The sequence below is a fragment of the Eurypyga helias genome, unplaced genomic scaffold (assembly GCF_000690775.1).
Source record: "Eurypyga helias isolate BGI_N326 unplaced genomic scaffold, ASM69077v1 scaffold12378, whole genome shotgun sequence".
NCBI lineage: Eukaryota > Metazoa > Chordata > Aves > Eurypygiformes > Eurypygidae > Eurypyga > Eurypyga helias.
The window spans coordinates 86,898-103,048 of NW_010266355.1; the positions used below are offsets into that span (position 1 = coordinate 86,898).

The 16,151-nt window shown below is 50.6% G+C and overlaps 1 protein-coding gene across 7 annotated transcripts in view; it reads right to left on the minus strand.

The window, feature by feature from the left end:
- The window catches only part of NFASC (neurofascin), a 51,397-nt gene that overhangs the window by 26,742 nt on the left and 8,504 nt on the right, over nt 1–16,151 (minus strand). For 4 of the 7 annotated variants that reach the window (XM_010157049.1, XM_010157055.1, XM_010157054.1 and 1 more), the window contains exons 7-19: nt 12,519–12,630; nt 11,668–11,852; nt 10,898–11,029; nt 10,451–10,594; nt 9,946–10,057; nt 9,681–9,847; nt 8,949–9,096; nt 8,402–8,526; nt 7,475–7,510; nt 6,588–6,689; nt 6,277–6,474; nt 5,242–5,312; nt 4,399–4,621 (exon numbers count right to left, since the gene is read on the minus strand). In XM_010157049.1, coding sequence (XP_010155351.1) covers nt 4,399–4,621; nt 5,242–5,312; nt 6,277–6,474; nt 6,588–6,689; nt 7,475–7,510; nt 8,402–8,526; nt 8,949–9,096; nt 9,681–9,847; nt 9,946–10,057; nt 10,451–10,594; nt 10,898–11,029; nt 11,668–11,852; nt 12,519–12,630 — 1,755 coding nt within the window. Of the gene's footprint in view, nt 1–801; nt 1,007–2,256; nt 2,373–4,398; nt 4,622–5,241; nt 5,313–6,276; nt 6,475–6,587; nt 6,690–7,474; nt 7,511–8,401; nt 8,527–8,948; nt 9,097–9,680; nt 9,848–9,945; nt 10,058–10,450; nt 10,595–10,897; nt 11,030–11,667; nt 11,853–12,518; nt 12,631–16,151 lie in introns of all 7 variants that reach the window. The other 3 variants (XM_010157052.1, XM_010157051.1, XM_010157048.1) reach the window with 2 other exon arrangements.

Genomic DNA, 16,151 nt, shown 5'->3' on the forward strand with positions numbered 1-16,151 from the left:
CATTGCATTTTGTGTTGGCTGAGACAGGATTTGCTTCCAGCCCCCACTGTTTTCTCCGTTCTTGCAGTTTTGTAACATACTGTGCCAAAAACATCTGCGCTATAGGAAGGTTCATTGCCAGCCACTGAAAGTGCAGCTCCAACAAAAAGGTATAGGCATATCTATAAATAGCTCCTGTGACAGCAAGAAAATTAAAATCTCAAGTTCATCCCTGACACGAGCTCTTTAAACAAAAGAATGAGGTGCTCTTGCCTTAAAAGCCTGACAGTGGTATTAGTGACATCCTTTCAGAACAAAAGTACTTGGGTCTTGCAGAGATTTTGCTGCCTTTTACTGAGCAAGATGAATATTCGCTCCCATTTCACCGACGGGGAGGCACGGTGACATTTGCAGGTCAGGCAGCAAATCAAGGGCACGGTGCTGTGCCTCTGAAGAGGCTTTGCAAACATTTCCCTTGTTCAGCCTAAGAGCTACTTGCTGATGTGTTCCAAGTACCTGAAGGGGATTTTTAGATTGATGAGACAGTGCCAGTAGGGAGCTCTAGGTGTAGCTGCCGAGATGTCACCTGCCCCGCGGTGACGAAGGCATACAGCAGTGCCGTGTGACAGTGACGCTGCCCAGAAGATGCAGCCCAGGCTCAGCTAAAAATTGTCCCTAGCACATCTCCCCAGCAGCACCCGTGGCTCTGCCGCAGAGCGATGCGGCTCCTGGTCCGCTCTGCAGAGCTGAACCACCCAAACCTCTCCCAGCACGCGCCCGAGGGACGGGTGTCTGCACAGCCCCCCCGCCCCGGGAACATACCTCCTTCTGGTGTGGGGAACTCCTTAACTTCACTGCGTGGCCCATCTCCTCTCCCGTTGGTTACAACCATCTCAAGCTTGTAGTTGCTGTAAGGAAACAGCCGGGACACTATGCCCCGGTTTCGGTCTCCAGGAAAACTCACATACTGCCGTTTTTTGGAGACCCACAGGTTCTTCAGCAAACTACTGTCTCTCCAGAAATAGGCCTTCAAGAAACATGCAGGGCAAATGAAGCTTTTCCCATTTAAGTGCAACTGGTTTTTTTTTCATTAACAAAGCATAGCAAAACCTCGCCTTTCCAAAGAGCAGCTCTCGGCTGCGGAAGCCGTTTAGAGCAATTAACGAAGCTCCGTGTCCCCGTAGCGAGGCAGGTCAGTGGTGTTACCCGAGGAAGAGGCTGAGCACGGGGTTAAGTGTTTACCAAATGTCACAGAGCAAAACCATTAAGCTCAGACTACAAAGAGCTGTTTCTGGTTCCCACGCGCTAGGCATCAATGGATTCTCCCTTCCTACCCGGAGTAGCACCGTAGCGGCGTACAAGGAAAGGTGGGATGCGCCCAGGCACAAAGCAAAGCCTGAACTTGGAAAGTCTCCCATTCGAAGCCCTGACTGTAAATCTCATTTCATGCAGAAATAAGATTCATTCAGAACACAGACCAGAATGACAGAGGCAGAAGAAATGAAAGCAGTACCCAGGGACTTTGCTTTATGCCCAGCGGGTTATTGGATTCGCAACGCTCTAACTGTTTGCAGGACACGTGCTTTCGGTAGCGCCTTAAACTCTGATAGAACGGGCTCCGTCCGGATTTCTGCTTGTTTTGAACAGTGTCTGACCTCTGTACACAAACCCTGGAATTTTACCGGCGCAGTGAAGGAACAAACAGGATCCATGCTGTCTTTAGTTGCCAGTTAGTACGAACCGCTGGTTTTAGGCTTTGCAGGGGGTTGGTGGTCATTAAAAGACGATGTAGGTACTTTGAGGATGACACAAAAACTAGGCTGTTTGTACCTATCTGAGGTCATTCCCCCTGGAACCAGCCAGCCTGTGGTTCTGGGCAGCTCTAGAGCCAGGAGACACCTCTCTGCATGGGCAGGGCCACCCCGAGTCCCTCTCTGGGTGCACAGGGGCAGCCCCGCGTGCTTTGTCTCAGCACCCCAGATCCCACGGGCAGGCACTGGGAAGGGCCAGCCCAGCACCGAGCCCCAGGGGGAGCAACGGGAGATGTCTCCAGCCCCATCCAGGCACCACAAAGAGCAAACCAAGGCCCTTCAGTTCTGATGCTGCTCTAGAGCAGAGCTCAGCCCCGTGGTCTGCACCTGGCTGTGGCAAAAGGGCCACGGTGGCCAAAGTTTTCTGTCATCCCCATTCAGGCAGCTCCATCACTGGGGCCACCTCTGCTGGTGAGAAGGTTAGCTGTATTAATAGTCAGTGCCAAAGATATTTGGGTTGGCTCACTCTGTACTCCTTGAGCTGTCCCTGGATGGTGTCCAGGTGCACTCGGGTCCAGGTCAGAGCAATGGCAGTGCTGTTTAAAACTCTTATCCTAACATCCGTAGGCGCAGCCTTGGGATCTGAGCATTCAGGGACAAAGCAGAGTGGATGTTAGGGCACCCAGCGGTACCCTGGAGGTCAGACAGACACCCCTCTGCCCCCCTTGCCATGGTTTTCCCATCACAGCATTGCCAGGCTGCTGTACGCCGGGCGAGCAGCGGCCCCATGCCCTTGTTCTGACATCTGCTGGCACCATGTCCGGCCCTGCCTGCCAGCAGCATCTCCTTTTCTCCCTCCTTCAATTCAATTTCCGAGGAATTCTAAACTCGATAACATAAAACAGGAGCAACAGGCCAACTCTCAGCTTCCTGGCTGCCCTCAGTTGGAGCCAGCAGACCCTCCAACCCTGAAAATACACAGCATAGCATCACTTACCTCTGTCCCCCTCACTTTCCCCCTGATGTACGTGCTTAAAAAGCTGACTGTTGTTTTCCAAGCGTTACTTCCACAGGAAAGGGAAAAATAAACCCCTCATATTTCACTCAGTCAGCCATCATGAGAATATTCGTGATCCAGTTAATAGCAGGGCTTCCTACACACGGCTGCAAGAGGTCACGTTAGCAAGGAAGGGGGGTCTGGCTCACCGCCCCCTCCCAGCGAAGGGTAGCACAGCGTGACCGCTGCCGGCAGACCCAGCCCCCTCCCGCTGCCAACTGGCTGGGCACCAAGAGTTACAAAACTACCTGTTATTTCCACATCCGTTAATCTGAATTTGGTGAGAACCTGCTGTTGGTCCAAGCTGGGTTTTTTACCTCCTCTGTACACACATCACCTGCTTGCATGTAGAAAGCTGCAGTTATTTGTGAAGCAATTCAGACGTGACAGGGCAGGGATGAGTCTTGGGTTTTTTCCAACCTGTCCCACCCCTCGGGGTACAGGGAGGAACACATCTGTGTCTGGGGTGTGATATGGGCGCTTTGCTCTCCCTGGTTGACCTCCAGGTGAAGCACACGTGGGCAGGCTAATTCAGATCCTCCCAAAACTCAGAATTATTGCACAAGTTTTCAACTGAAACTAGAACAAAAACCCCCTCAGGTAGCGCGCAGAGTGGAGACGATGGTGCAGTCAGGTGCTCCTGGAGCTTCTCAGTAACAGCCCTCAGCCAGGTCCAGCTTTGCTTCCGGCGCTCAGCTCTTACCCTGACTCCCCCCGTTTCTGCCCACTTTCCTTCCCGTTGCCATGTCCCCTCTGGGAGAAGATGCACAGTGGGAGGATGCGTCGCATGTGCTGCCGCAGCACCAAGACTGCAGAATTTTCTTGAAATTGCTGCGCCCTGTTTGTGCCCCTTGGCTTCAAGCCTGGAGTCACGGCTGCTCAGCTGCCTTGTCTACCTTCCTTCTTGGTAATCTGAAAGTCACGCAGCCAGGGACCCCACTGATGCTGAATGAACTAATACCTATTTCTTCAAAAACAAAGCTGTTGGCAGCAAACCACATTACACTAACAGGATCAGGATGACTGGAGGTCAGTGTCGTGGATGCTACGGACACAGAAGGTGATACCAGTAGCCCAGCAAGAAGGTGAAAAGAGAGTTAAACAAGCTGGACGCTGTTCTGCGTGACTGGGAGGAGAGTTTTAAAGGAAGATAAGCTGAGCCAATGGTGTGTTGCAAACAGAAGCCCAAGCTGGGGCCTTATCCGAGAGGCACAAGAATCCAGTCCAAGAGGAACCGAGGGCCTTTTGGCTATTCGTAGCACCCCCTTGTCCAACGGGAACTTGGTGCTCTGCAGACATCAGGGGCAAAAATTTTAATGCAGTTTACTGGAATCCAGCCAAAGGTCATCTGAAGTGAAACCTTACTGTGTTCCAAGTGCTGTCTGGGTCTTACAGAGAGCAAGGGAGATGCTAAGTGACTTGGGTCATCCAGGCAGAGCCCACAACAGATCTAACGGCCAAGCCTCTTTCTGCCAAGGCCTGGAACTGGATTTTTGTGCCACACAAAGCAGTGCTGTGAACATGTCCCGGACACAGGTGCCAACCCACTGACCTCGGGTGGGACCCTGCCTTTCTGAAACACTTACGGTCTCTGGCTGAGAAAATACTCACAATCTTCCCCTGAATAGCCGATGACGGTGTCAGGCTCCGGGGCTCTACCAAAGTCGTTCTCTGCCTGCACTTTGATCTCGTAGGGTACGTAGATGGGGGTGTTCCACACGACATGCCTTGGTGCCTTCACTGTCTCATTGTACCAGCTCCCGCGGGGGTCCCTCCGCCTCCATCGCACGATGTACCTGAGGTTGGGCCCATAAGCTTGGGTTGCGTTCAGAGGCTTAATGGACCAAAACAGAGAAATAAAGTCAGAGGGAGAAACAGAAACTGTATTTCCCTGCTGTGGAGCTCCAAAACGTTCCGTTCAGCAGCTGGTTCTTATTTCATGCTCCGTCAGCGAATCTCAAAGGATGTCAATACTTTTGTTCCCAGGGAGAGACATAGTTAGTCCTTGCCCCCCAGACCCAAGGCAGGACCAAGAACCGTATCCTTACGTTCCCATCCGTACTCCCACTGCAGTCTCCATCCCCCTTACACACACTGGATTGTTTGTGGATGACACCTACTGGGGTCCACGGAGAAAGGCAAGAGCTGCTCCGTAAGCCCTATATACTGCTTAAGGAATCGGAATCTGAGCATCCTCCCTAACCTCTGTCTGTGATCCAGCATCTTTTCTTTGTCTCACATAGTTGCAAATTACTGGTTTTATCCCAGACCTTCTTCTAGGCACTAACTGTGGTCTCTCTCGAAGCTGACTCTTCTGCTTTTGATTTCCTTTACAGTGACGAAGGTTACGGTGTGGCACATCACACGCGATAGAGATGCCGAGATCTCTGTATCTTAGCATCTGTGATCGCAACGGGAAGACGCTGTGTGGCTGTCAAGCGCCAAAAAACTCACCGTCCAGGTTATCTCCATGTTATTTTTTTGGGTCCCTGCACCTTGAACTCCTGTTGGGTTAATTTCAGGACCTGAAATTCACATTGAAAAAAAAAAAATCAGTTTATAGTGTTGAAAAATGACCATTTGAGTGGTTAAAAACCCTTTACTCTGCAAGCCAAAAGTACTTCTGAGACAGAAGTTAGTGGCCTGATTTTTCCAGAAGTTCCTATTCAGGTTAATGGAACATGAGACTCAGCACTCAAAAACCAGGACATTTATTTAGGAGCCTCTTTTTTTTTTTTCCCCAAAAATGTCCTAAATCTTTGAAAGGCAGCCATTGTGAAGCAACCCCAGGAGCAATGTCTGACACTCTTGAAATGTGAAACAAGAGTAGTAATGTCGAAAGCCAACACTAGATGCCAGTAGATACTGCGAAAGTATCTCTGCCATGGTTTAAATTAAGAAATGCCGCAAAACTGCTAAGCTGCTTGTGAATTCCTCGTGTGGATTTTCCCAAGTATTCTACAACGTACAAAGCACTGGGCACACCAACTGACGACCCGAATCCCGGTCATGGACTGGAGCACAGTTTTCTCCTGCATCGATCTGGGCTCCTGGCCAGCTCTAGCAGTGGACAATGAATTTTGGAACAAAATGCCTTTTGCTTGTGGCCAGTTTACACTTGAGTCTAATTTTCCAAGAGGCTTCTGAGCTTCCTGTGGTTAGAAAGGATGAAAGACGTTCTTTAGAAAGCTTCTCTGTAAGGTGAAACTGGGCTTTCCTTCAACAGATTCTGCTGGAGTGACTGGCCTTTGCGTAAATCTTTCCGTCTGAGTTTTGCTGCTCTGCAGAGCATCAGTCATGGGCTTGAGGATGCGATATATAAAATTACACCCCAGCACGTGACTGCATGGACCAGCTCATTACCTGTGTACACGTTTCTGTTACAAGAGCTGTGATCATACACTCCAAGAGCCTTCTTGGAGAGTGGTGGCCAGATAAAGAACAATGTCAAGTCACGGTGGCAAAGGGGACCGGGCAGACGGTACTCACGTGCCCCGTTGGTCTGGTATCGTTCAGAGGGCATGCTGGGCAGGCTGCTGCCCACGTCGTTCACGGCAATCACCCGAAACTGGTAGTTGACATAAGGAGAGAGGCTCAGGACAGCCGAGTTGATGCTCCCGGGGTATCTGGAGTGGTTATGCCACATGCCAGGTTGGAACCGGTCCTCCTCAAACTGGACAATGTAGTCTGGGGGAGAGGATGGAGAGGTGGGGTAATGGGCTCAGCTGACAAGGAAAAATTCTCTTCCACCGTGTAGAAGAAAGCGGGAGGGATACAGGGCAGAGGGTCCGGCGGCTGACCTGTGATGGGGCTGTTATTGTCATCGCCGGGAATCCACGTCAGCCGCACGCTCCTCTCTGCCAGGTCTGACAGCTCCAAGTCACGGGGCCGGTCGGGCCGTTCTGTTGGCCGTGCAATGAGACAAATTAAGCTGGGATTGTCCCAGGATCTGGGAGTCCTAGTTCCCATCACTTCTCCCAAGAGGGGAAGCCCTGGCTGTCTTAGTCCAGACCCATGGGAGGACACATGCTCTGTGGCACGATTCACGTCCTGCAGCTCTTGGTGGACTGGTGCAATTTTGTAAATACAAACGTGCTCACACACCAGTTGTGCCCTGCCTTGAAACCCTACCTGCTCCCTGTGCACCTGATGTTATCCTGTGGCAGAAGCATGATACCGTGGCTTAGGGGGGGGATGTATGATCTTACAACCACCCACACGCAGCTGGCCAAAACTAAATGCAAACAAGTCAAGCAGAAAGGACACAAAACCTCGATGAAAGGACATACTTGGAAATTATCTGGGTGCAATTCTGGTTTATCTCGTCACAACCCACATGGTCACACAGAATCAGCTCGTACCAGACCAGTGACAGTAAATATAACTTATTTCCAGGTAGAGCTCAAGGGATTCAATGTGATTTTTTTTTCTCTCACGTTTCCAGGTATGGGTAAGGTGATTGTTGCCCCCAAGAACTGGCACTGTGGGACACGAAATGATGTGACACAGGAGCTTTCTACCCATGGCCGTCTGGATGAGTTTTCAAGGACAACACGGACAGGTCTTGGAAGCATCAGCTCCCAGCTTTTTCAACTGCTACACCAAGACTTTCTATTGGCGTTATTGGCAAGGCAAAACAAAATCAATTTACAAAATAAAATAAACCCAACGAATTAGTGATGATTACCTTTAGGTAAGTCTCTCAAACGGTTAGCAGGGACAGCTGCAAGGTAAGACATTGGCTGTTAACCGTGTTAGTTTAGTCATTAAGCTTGGGTGGCCAAAGGAGCACCTGGCAAATATAAAGTTACACACACAGTTACAGGTTTCAGAACAATCCGATCCTCCCTGGGGACCTGAGCAGGCATGTCCTTCCCCCAGAGACCTCCGGGCACACTCTGCACACCTTTATTCGTACTTGGTGCGTGGCAAAGGGGAAACATCAGCCTGCTGTAGAGTTAATCAGCTATTAGGGGAAAAGGCAAGGAAATAAATCAAATTATTAGGGATATGAGATGCATATTACGCTGACTGCTGTAGGGCACTGTGGGTCTGTGCCAGCAGCACTGGCAGGTTGGGCGCTTCCGTGAATGGGGCAAGATCTGAGGTGGCCAAGAGCAGGGATTGATAAATCCGTGTTTTGTGAGGAGATCTCACGGTGTGCATAAATGGGTGCGGGGAATGGATTTAGCTTTATCACTCCCCATATTAAAAAGGGGACCTGCAAGGCTTGGAGAGGCTCCCTCACCCCTGGTTTCCAGGGTTGCTGAGCACCCTGATGTTCAGCTAAATTCACTTGCAAATTTAGGGCTGTTCTCACAGAGCTTCAACTTCCACATCTGGATATTTTTAGCTGTACGTAATAACTACTCGTGGTTTTTTTTTGGTCTCAAATACAAGTTTCCTTCGACTCAAATTCAATGCCATTGCCTGAGTCCGAGATGAGGCAGCACATCCTTGCCGAGTCCTGCAGCAAGGGACCAGCATCTCCCTGAGCATCTCCGCTTCAGAGGACAATTCTGTGATCACAGATCACCCTTTCAGCCTGACCTTCAAGTCAGTCTGTTGGATGACAAATAAAGCACTGCGCTCTGCATCAGGAGCACAGCCTTACCGAGTACGGTGAGGTAGGCTTTAGCCGAGTCCTTGTCCAGCTCCGTGCTGGCTACGCAGGTGTAATCCCCTTGGTCCTTCTCAGCCACGCCGAATATTGTCAGACCATCTTCTTCTTTCTTCATCCTTGAAGGGATGAAACCGATAATCACACGACTGTGCCCACACATGTTAGGCAGCAGGACTGAGGTCTAACTGTTCCCTGATAAAATACATTAAAAAGCCCAAACAAGAGTACGTCTCCGGTGTGAGGATTTTATCAGCTAAGGATACACTGAGTGCTTCTTGGAAACCTCGTTTCCTAATGAATTAGCAAATGTACTCTGGTATATATCTGGAAAAATCACACTTTTGGGAAACAGTCTGACCGCTGCCGGGCTTGTGTCCCATGATCAGATCTCACTCCACGAGAAGGAAAGGAAATTACAACTCTACCACTCACAGCAGATAAACATTAATTTTGAAGTAGCCTGTTACTAACCCACCCATTTAATCAAAATATCCCAAAGTAGCTGTTAATAAAATATTATAGTCAGTTAAACCCAGACCTGTTTCCAATGTACAGGGGGGCATCGTCTTTCAGCCAGGTGACCGTGAGCTTCAGCGTAGGGTCGTGCTTTATACGGCAGTGGAGGCGAGGCATGGAGCCCCTCTTCACCACCTGGTCTTCTGGTCCTCTCACAATCCTCGTTGGGTCTGCACAACATCCAAAAGAAAGTGTTAGGCACCAAACTGCTGGGTCTCTGCTCAGGAACTCGGGGAAGAGTGGTTTTTCTCGGAGAAGAGAAGCATGCACGTCAAGTGTTTGCCAAGCTGGCTGTAGTGAACTGTCTCAGATACAAACGCTTGCAAATAAATTAATTTAACAAGCCATTAATTCATGCTGACCCTTTGAAAAATACCCGGTTTTCTGAGTCAGAAATCAGTTTTGCTGAACAGGGAAAGCCCCAGTGGAAACTTGAATCCAAAAATGTTTAATTGCCATCAAGTTAACCCTGATGTATTTCTTTGTGTTTCTTTTCGCAGTGCTTATGGCATCTCGCAACTCAATATCCACACCAAGCCCTTCTACAGCTTCAGTATATCCACACACTTTGGGTTTTTTCCAAGATTAAAAGGGAATCTCTGCCCTTTTCTGGATTCCAGCTCCAGAGCACGCAGCACCTGTCCTGCTGACAGACTGCTGGAGTGCGCAGCCAACCCTCCCTTAACATAAATTATTATTTCTGCTGCAAGTTTCAGAAGATCCGAGGGACTGTTTTGACCTTTTGTGCCCCTACCTTTGACCTCCAGGCGAACCTGGGCCTCCGCTTTGCCCAGGATGTTGGTAGCAACGCAAGTGTAGATGCCCTGGTCCTCCTTCCGAGCCATGTTCATCTCCAAGCTCCCGTTCTCATGTGCCTTGTAGTTCCCTCCATCCAGTGTGTTCCCCTGGCCGTTCTTAAACCTCACAACACCACAAAGTGCTATTGTAAGGGAAGGAAGAGCAGGAAACCTCCTCTTCCCATCCCTCCGGACTAGCAGGGGACGTGCTGCAGCTCTTACCATCTCAGGGTGGGGATCGGCGAGCCAAAGAAAGGGCAGTCGAGTCGGGTCCGGTTGTTTTGAATCACCTTGATGAGCTGATTGCGAGGGGCCAGTATCCGTGGAGGCACGTCTGCAAACAGCAAAAATCACAGCCATGAGAAAGAAAAACCAATTTCCAGGCCGCTGCTCCCTTTCCAGTCTTTTCATCCACCTTCCCTGCTCTTTTGTTCCCTCTTGGCACTTTCAAGACTCGGTAGAGCTTCTCCATTCCCTCTCATCTCTCCTTCCCTTTCCAGCCTCGCTACATGAATCAGCTTACATCTTGGTGCCTGCAGGACTTGCTCAGCCTCACCTGGCTTTGCAGGTCCACGGCATTGGAATTCTGCTCCAAAGCCCAGTTGCAGAGGTCACGTACCTTCATGCATTAGCCTCGGAGTAGAATACAACCAAGAGGAAAGCAAATAGACAACACTTTTGCAGGGAAAACGTGAGTACAGGCAGTTCATCTTCTGTAAGTACTTACCCAGGACGCTGACAAAGGCGTTGGCGAGGAGGTAGCCGTGCTCATTGGACGCGTTGCACTGGTACACAGCACTGCTGCCAATCTGCGTATCTCGAAATACAATGGTGTCTCCAGCTACTTCTCGGCTCGGGTTGGGGGGAGAAGCTTCAAAACAGAGAGCACTCTTCAAATTAAATTTTAAATTAAAATTCCCCACACTCTCCATATCATTACTCATCTTTCTGTCTCAGCCCAGGTGAAAACCAGACGAAGGGACGTGACCTCCCCAGTTTAGAGACACGGTCTTGTCTCAGACAAACAAGTGGTTTCTGTGCTGCGATGCCAGAGCCCACGCGCACTGCTCAGCGGGGTGCCTGGCCCCCCGACTGTACCTTGGGCTGTCATGGTCAGCCACAAGATCCCTGGCTAGGTTTTGTGTAAAGGAGGTGGAGATCCTTCCTCACTCACCTTCTATAGGCTCACCGTTCACCAGCCACTGTATCGCAGGCTTGGGGTTCCCATTGGCTCGACACACCAGTCTGCCATCCTCACCAGGGGCCAGAATGAGGTTTTGGGGTTCATCCAACCAGTATGGAGCAGCTTTGAAATACACCAGTGCACCAGTTATGAACACAGCAGTACTACCTCATCCAAAATCCCCTCCCTGCCTGCACACCGCTGAACTAAGGCATGAAAACACCATTCTCTGTCAAGTGGGCTCTCGGGTGCAGCAAGAGTGGAGAGTCCTCTTCCCTGCTCTTTGGCCACAATCCTCCTGTTTTGTACAAAACCACAACCATTTATATCACAGAACCACAGGATGGTTTGGGTGGGAAGGGACCTTAAAGCCCACCCAGTCCCACCCCCTGCCATGGGCAGGGACACCTTCCACCAGACCAGGTTGCTCCAAGCCTCATCCAGCCTGGCCTTGGACACTCCCAGGGATGGGGCATCCACAGCTTCTCTGGGCAACCTGTCCCAGTGCTCCCCGCCCCAGGAAGAATTCCTTCCTGATGTCCAATCTAAACCTACCCTCTTATATCAGCGAAGCTCTGCTGAGTTACGCCAGCTGAGATCACATCTCACCCTGCTTTTAGGTCAGTTTGGACAAGAAGGAAGAACGGCTGGATACAGCACAGAGACAGCCCCTGCCACAAATCAGAGCATCCCCTCGCGCGCACGTCCCCTCGTCTTCTGGTTGCGAAGGTAAGAGAGATGGCAAGGTAAAGATGACGTACCCTTCACTCTCACCGAGATCGTGTGGCGGATGCTGCCCATCTTGTTCGACGCCAAGCAGAAATACTCCCCGGAGTCTTCCTCGGAGACGTTGGAGATGCGAAGGGCCTTGTTAAAGTTTTCCAGCTTGGTTTTGCCTGCTGGGAGCTCTCCTCCTTTCTTGTACCACATGATGTCTGGTGCTGGTCTAAGGAGAGGGGAGAAGATAAATCCTTTTGCAAGACAAGACAATGACTCCTAAGGAAACAGTTGATAATTCTGCAATCGTAACTGCTCACACCCAGCGAGAAGGAGTGATCCAACTGCTGGCCCACCCTCCTTCCTAGCACAGCCCCTAAACCTGGACCCCAGCATCACCAGCTGATCAGGAGCGGGGTCCGTCTCGTGCTCGGGGACGCAGAGCGCTGGCCTGGCAGCACGTGTGGGCAGCCCCAGGCAGCATGTCCTGGGAGTGCTGCCACCGTTTGGACAGAGGTAGGAAGCCGAGGATGCTTCTGCAGGCACATGGACCACGAACATCCTCACCTGCAGCTTATACAGTGCAGTGAGGAGCAGTCAGGAGGTTTGCAAATAGCTATAAGGACAAACCAGTGGGGCATTATCCTTGGACAGCAAGGATCTGAAGACACCTGCTTCTCTGAGCAGTGCTGCAAAGGTCATCTCCCCCTTTTGCTCTGTGCTCTTACACTTTAGGTAGGTTATGAGAGTATTGTTAATAGCAGTTAAATTGAAGGGAATGATCCCTTTTCCTAGCCAGAGGTACTTCCACTGCTGGTTCAGCATCTCGATGCCAGCCCGTCCCAGGTCGCCAGGATGGCGGGACCACCCTCTCCCTGTTTCCCACAGTACGTACACTCCCGAAGCAATGCACTCCAGCAAGAGGTCCACCCCTCTGAGCACCATCTGACTGCTTGAGGTCCCGTAGGGATACATGAAGCTGGGAGTTGTTTCTGTAATCCCTCGGGCTGAAATCAGCAGGAGAGAAAAGACAAACAAAGAAAAAAAAAAAAAGTGCTTTTAAACTCTTCTTCACTGCAACCACGGGGAGGGCACGTCAGGGCCAGAAAGACACAGTGCTTTCAGGGGGAGGCTGTCGGGTTCCCAGCCAAGGCTGGGATACTGAATTCACCCAGAAATGTACCTGGAAAGTAGAGAAGGGCTCAAGGTAGTTATTAAAGTATATAGAAAAAAAAGAAAAGGATAGGAAGAGGATGCTTGGGAGGCAAGGAGGTAACAAAGCAGCAGAGGATGGGCAGAGGCAGCTGAGCCGTGGGGAAAAAGCCCCACACCATCAGCTCCCACCGGGTCAGCACCTTTCCTGCCCATCCCTGCCTCTAGCACAAAGAAATGGGCTGAAATCAGGTGAGACTTGGAAATACTGATGGACAGAACATGTAATGGAGGACATAAGGAACAAACGGGCGCAGGAAGGGTTTATTCGGACAACTGAGCCACTTTGCCACGGAGATCTCCGGAATACAGAGGATCCCGGCACTGTCTGAGCCTCCAGCAGCACCAGGCAGGTTTCCCACCCTTCCTGGGAGCTGCGGTGCCTGGAAGGACAGTGCCCTTCGGAAAGGAACAGCTCAGCAACCAACATGACACATTTCAGGACTGGACAGGAAAGTTCAACAGGAGAAAACCAGGGGAAGACACAAGACAAATCTACACACAGCAAAGGTCTCTCGTAGGGAAAAACAAATTATTAATGGAATAAATTCCATTAATAAGTGGAATTATTAAACTAGATCAGTGAGGACAAAAGAGGATGAGATGGGCTTGAAAGCAGCAGTAGCAGAGAGGGAGGTTATGAGATTAGGAAAGGGGACAGAATGGCCAGGGCTGGCCCAGGGTCACTACAAACACCAAAGCGATCCGTGGGGAGAGCCCACCCTGGCGCAGGATCGTGGGGTGCAGACCAAGCCCTCTCCTGCTGCCCCCAAAGCTTCGTGGGCTCGGCGAGCAGGAGGCAGCCGGGTGCGCCCAGCGCCACGAGGCTTTTGGGGATGCCCACGTCTATTTGGGAAGCTCCACCTGAGCTCTGGTCGGGGAAAAGGGCTGGGAAGAAGGAGGGGAGGGGGACACAGGTTTTTTTTACAGAGTTCCCATTGGCCTGCCTTAGAGAAATCCTGAGACCAGGCTCAACAAGGAAAAAAACCAAATCCAACCCCTGGAGTTAAACCACGGCTTTGGAACGGCTCCGCACGCATCCCACCGCTCCCACGGGTTACCGATCCACACGACAGCGCGTTAGTCAATTATTTGATTAATGGATTACCAGGGCAGCCAAATCTCAACCTTATCCTGAAGGACCAGTTCTCTGGGCAAGCACCCGTGCTGTCTGCTTGCCGGCTGCTGGAGAGGATCTGTGTCTTGGTTAACCCCACCATGCTGGGGCTCTGCGGGGTGGGGGGTGGCAGAGCCAGCGGCTGGATTTAAAGCCAGTATTTATCAACAGCTCCCATCCTCGTGAACATCTCCCTTCTCATGTGATTAGGAGAGTGGGATATTATTTTATAAGCCAATATTGGCTTTTGTTAGCCAGCAGTCTGCAGGCGGTTGGAAGAGGCTGGATGTGTTTCGCTCCTGCAACGAACCCATTTGCTCAGGACCCCCCGGGCGTAACTAGGAGAGAGAAGCAGCAGTGCAAGCCAATTTTTACGAGCCATATATTAATGATGAAAATTAAAAATAAGGGAGATAAATTAGTATCCTATCCGCTTATTTAACAGCCCTAACAACAACACTGCATAGCTGATAAGCTCTTTGCTGTAGAACAGCACTACTTATGAATATTTTGCTATTTATAATAGGGGGTGGATGGAAATTCTCTTGGGCAGAGGTACCATTCCATCTCTGAACTTGCGGCAGCTACAGCTGGAAGCTGTCAGACAAATAGCAATGTCTCACTCATCTGTTTGGATGGAACAGAACTAGAAAAATAAATCTCATGGCTATTTATTTCTGCACAAAAATAGACTGCTTCCAATATATTGCTGCTGTTCTCCCCCTGCCTCCATGAAATCAGATCCTTTCAGCTGTGAACAGGATGTCCCAGAAACAGCCACTTCTCACCCCGGAGCAGCCCAGTGGCCCCCTCCCCACGGTCCTGGCCTCACGGCATTTGAAAATTGCACATCAAGTTGCATTTCTACTTAAGAGGTGATAATAGGAATATGCACATCCAGACACGTCCCATCTGTTCGCCTCCTGCACAGCTTAGCCAGCTTTAAAACATCCCGCAGCTTTGCCAAAATACATTAAAAAAAAAGAAAAATGCACAAAACAGACTTTCATTTCCATTTTTAAAAAAGGTGAGAAACTTCTGCTAATAAAATATACAATTAACCATTTTAGATAATTTTTCTCTTCATATTTGCCTAGGCAATTAAGCTTTGCAGCAAGGAAATCACTGCACCCGCTACAAGCTGTGGGGAGAAGGGCTTGGTCGCATCTCCTGGGATTAGCCTGTCCCTCGAGTGCAGTTGGAGACAAGCGTCCCACAACCCACTCGTGTCCCACGTCCACGCCAGCGGGTCCCATGTCCCCGGGCTGAGCTGGGGCACATCCCTCGCGGGCTGGCAGGGGAGGGGGCTGGCTGCACTGCTGGGCACCCCCAGCCCGTCCCATCGCGCTTCCCTGTGAGCTCTGCAGAGCCCTTCACCAGCCTGCCCCGGAGCTGAGCCCGAACCACGGGGACCTGCACCCCAAGGTACAGGGTCCAACAGCCCCAAGTCTCCCAAGAACCTAAAATACTTGGGACACTGATGTCCCTTATCCCCTGAAACTCCCTGCTTTGCTGTGGCTGGTGGCCAGTATAGCCAGACAGCTCATTCCAGGGAGAAACATGGGGCTAGTGAAAAGATAAAGGGATGAGGGTAAGATTTTTTTTTTACCAGTTCATTAACTATTGAGAAATTGTTGGTTTGGAGCTCACATTTGCACAGGGGGGTGAGTAGATGATTTGAATTCGCTGAACCCATGAAATGTTCCAAGAGACATTAAGAGCAAATAACCCATACAGTGCAAATGCCAGGCAGTTTATCTTATGCACCTATGAATAGGAATCTGGAGAAATCTATGAGCCTGTGCGGGTAAGATCGCATTTTCCTAACCAAATGACCATTAAGCATCCCTTTTCCCTGAACAAAGACATGCCGTGGGAGATCAAGGAGCCCACAACCACTGCGGCGACTTTCCCCCCCGAACCGGCAAAGGCTGCAAACACGGAAACGGCGCCCAGCCAGTGCGAAGGCATCCTCTGTGAAACGCAAACGTCATCTACCTGCTGAGGTGCAAGATATATTTACAAGAAAGCTCGCCACGGGATTTCTCCTGGCTCCGTGTGCCTGCGAGGGAGGCACCTCGAGGCATGATGCAGTTTGTGCTCTGAAGCTAAATTTTGCTGTCGATCCCCTTTCACAGCCATTTCTGCAAATATTTTCAGACTATGCCCAGCCCATTTGCTGCCACCAGCACTTCCCCC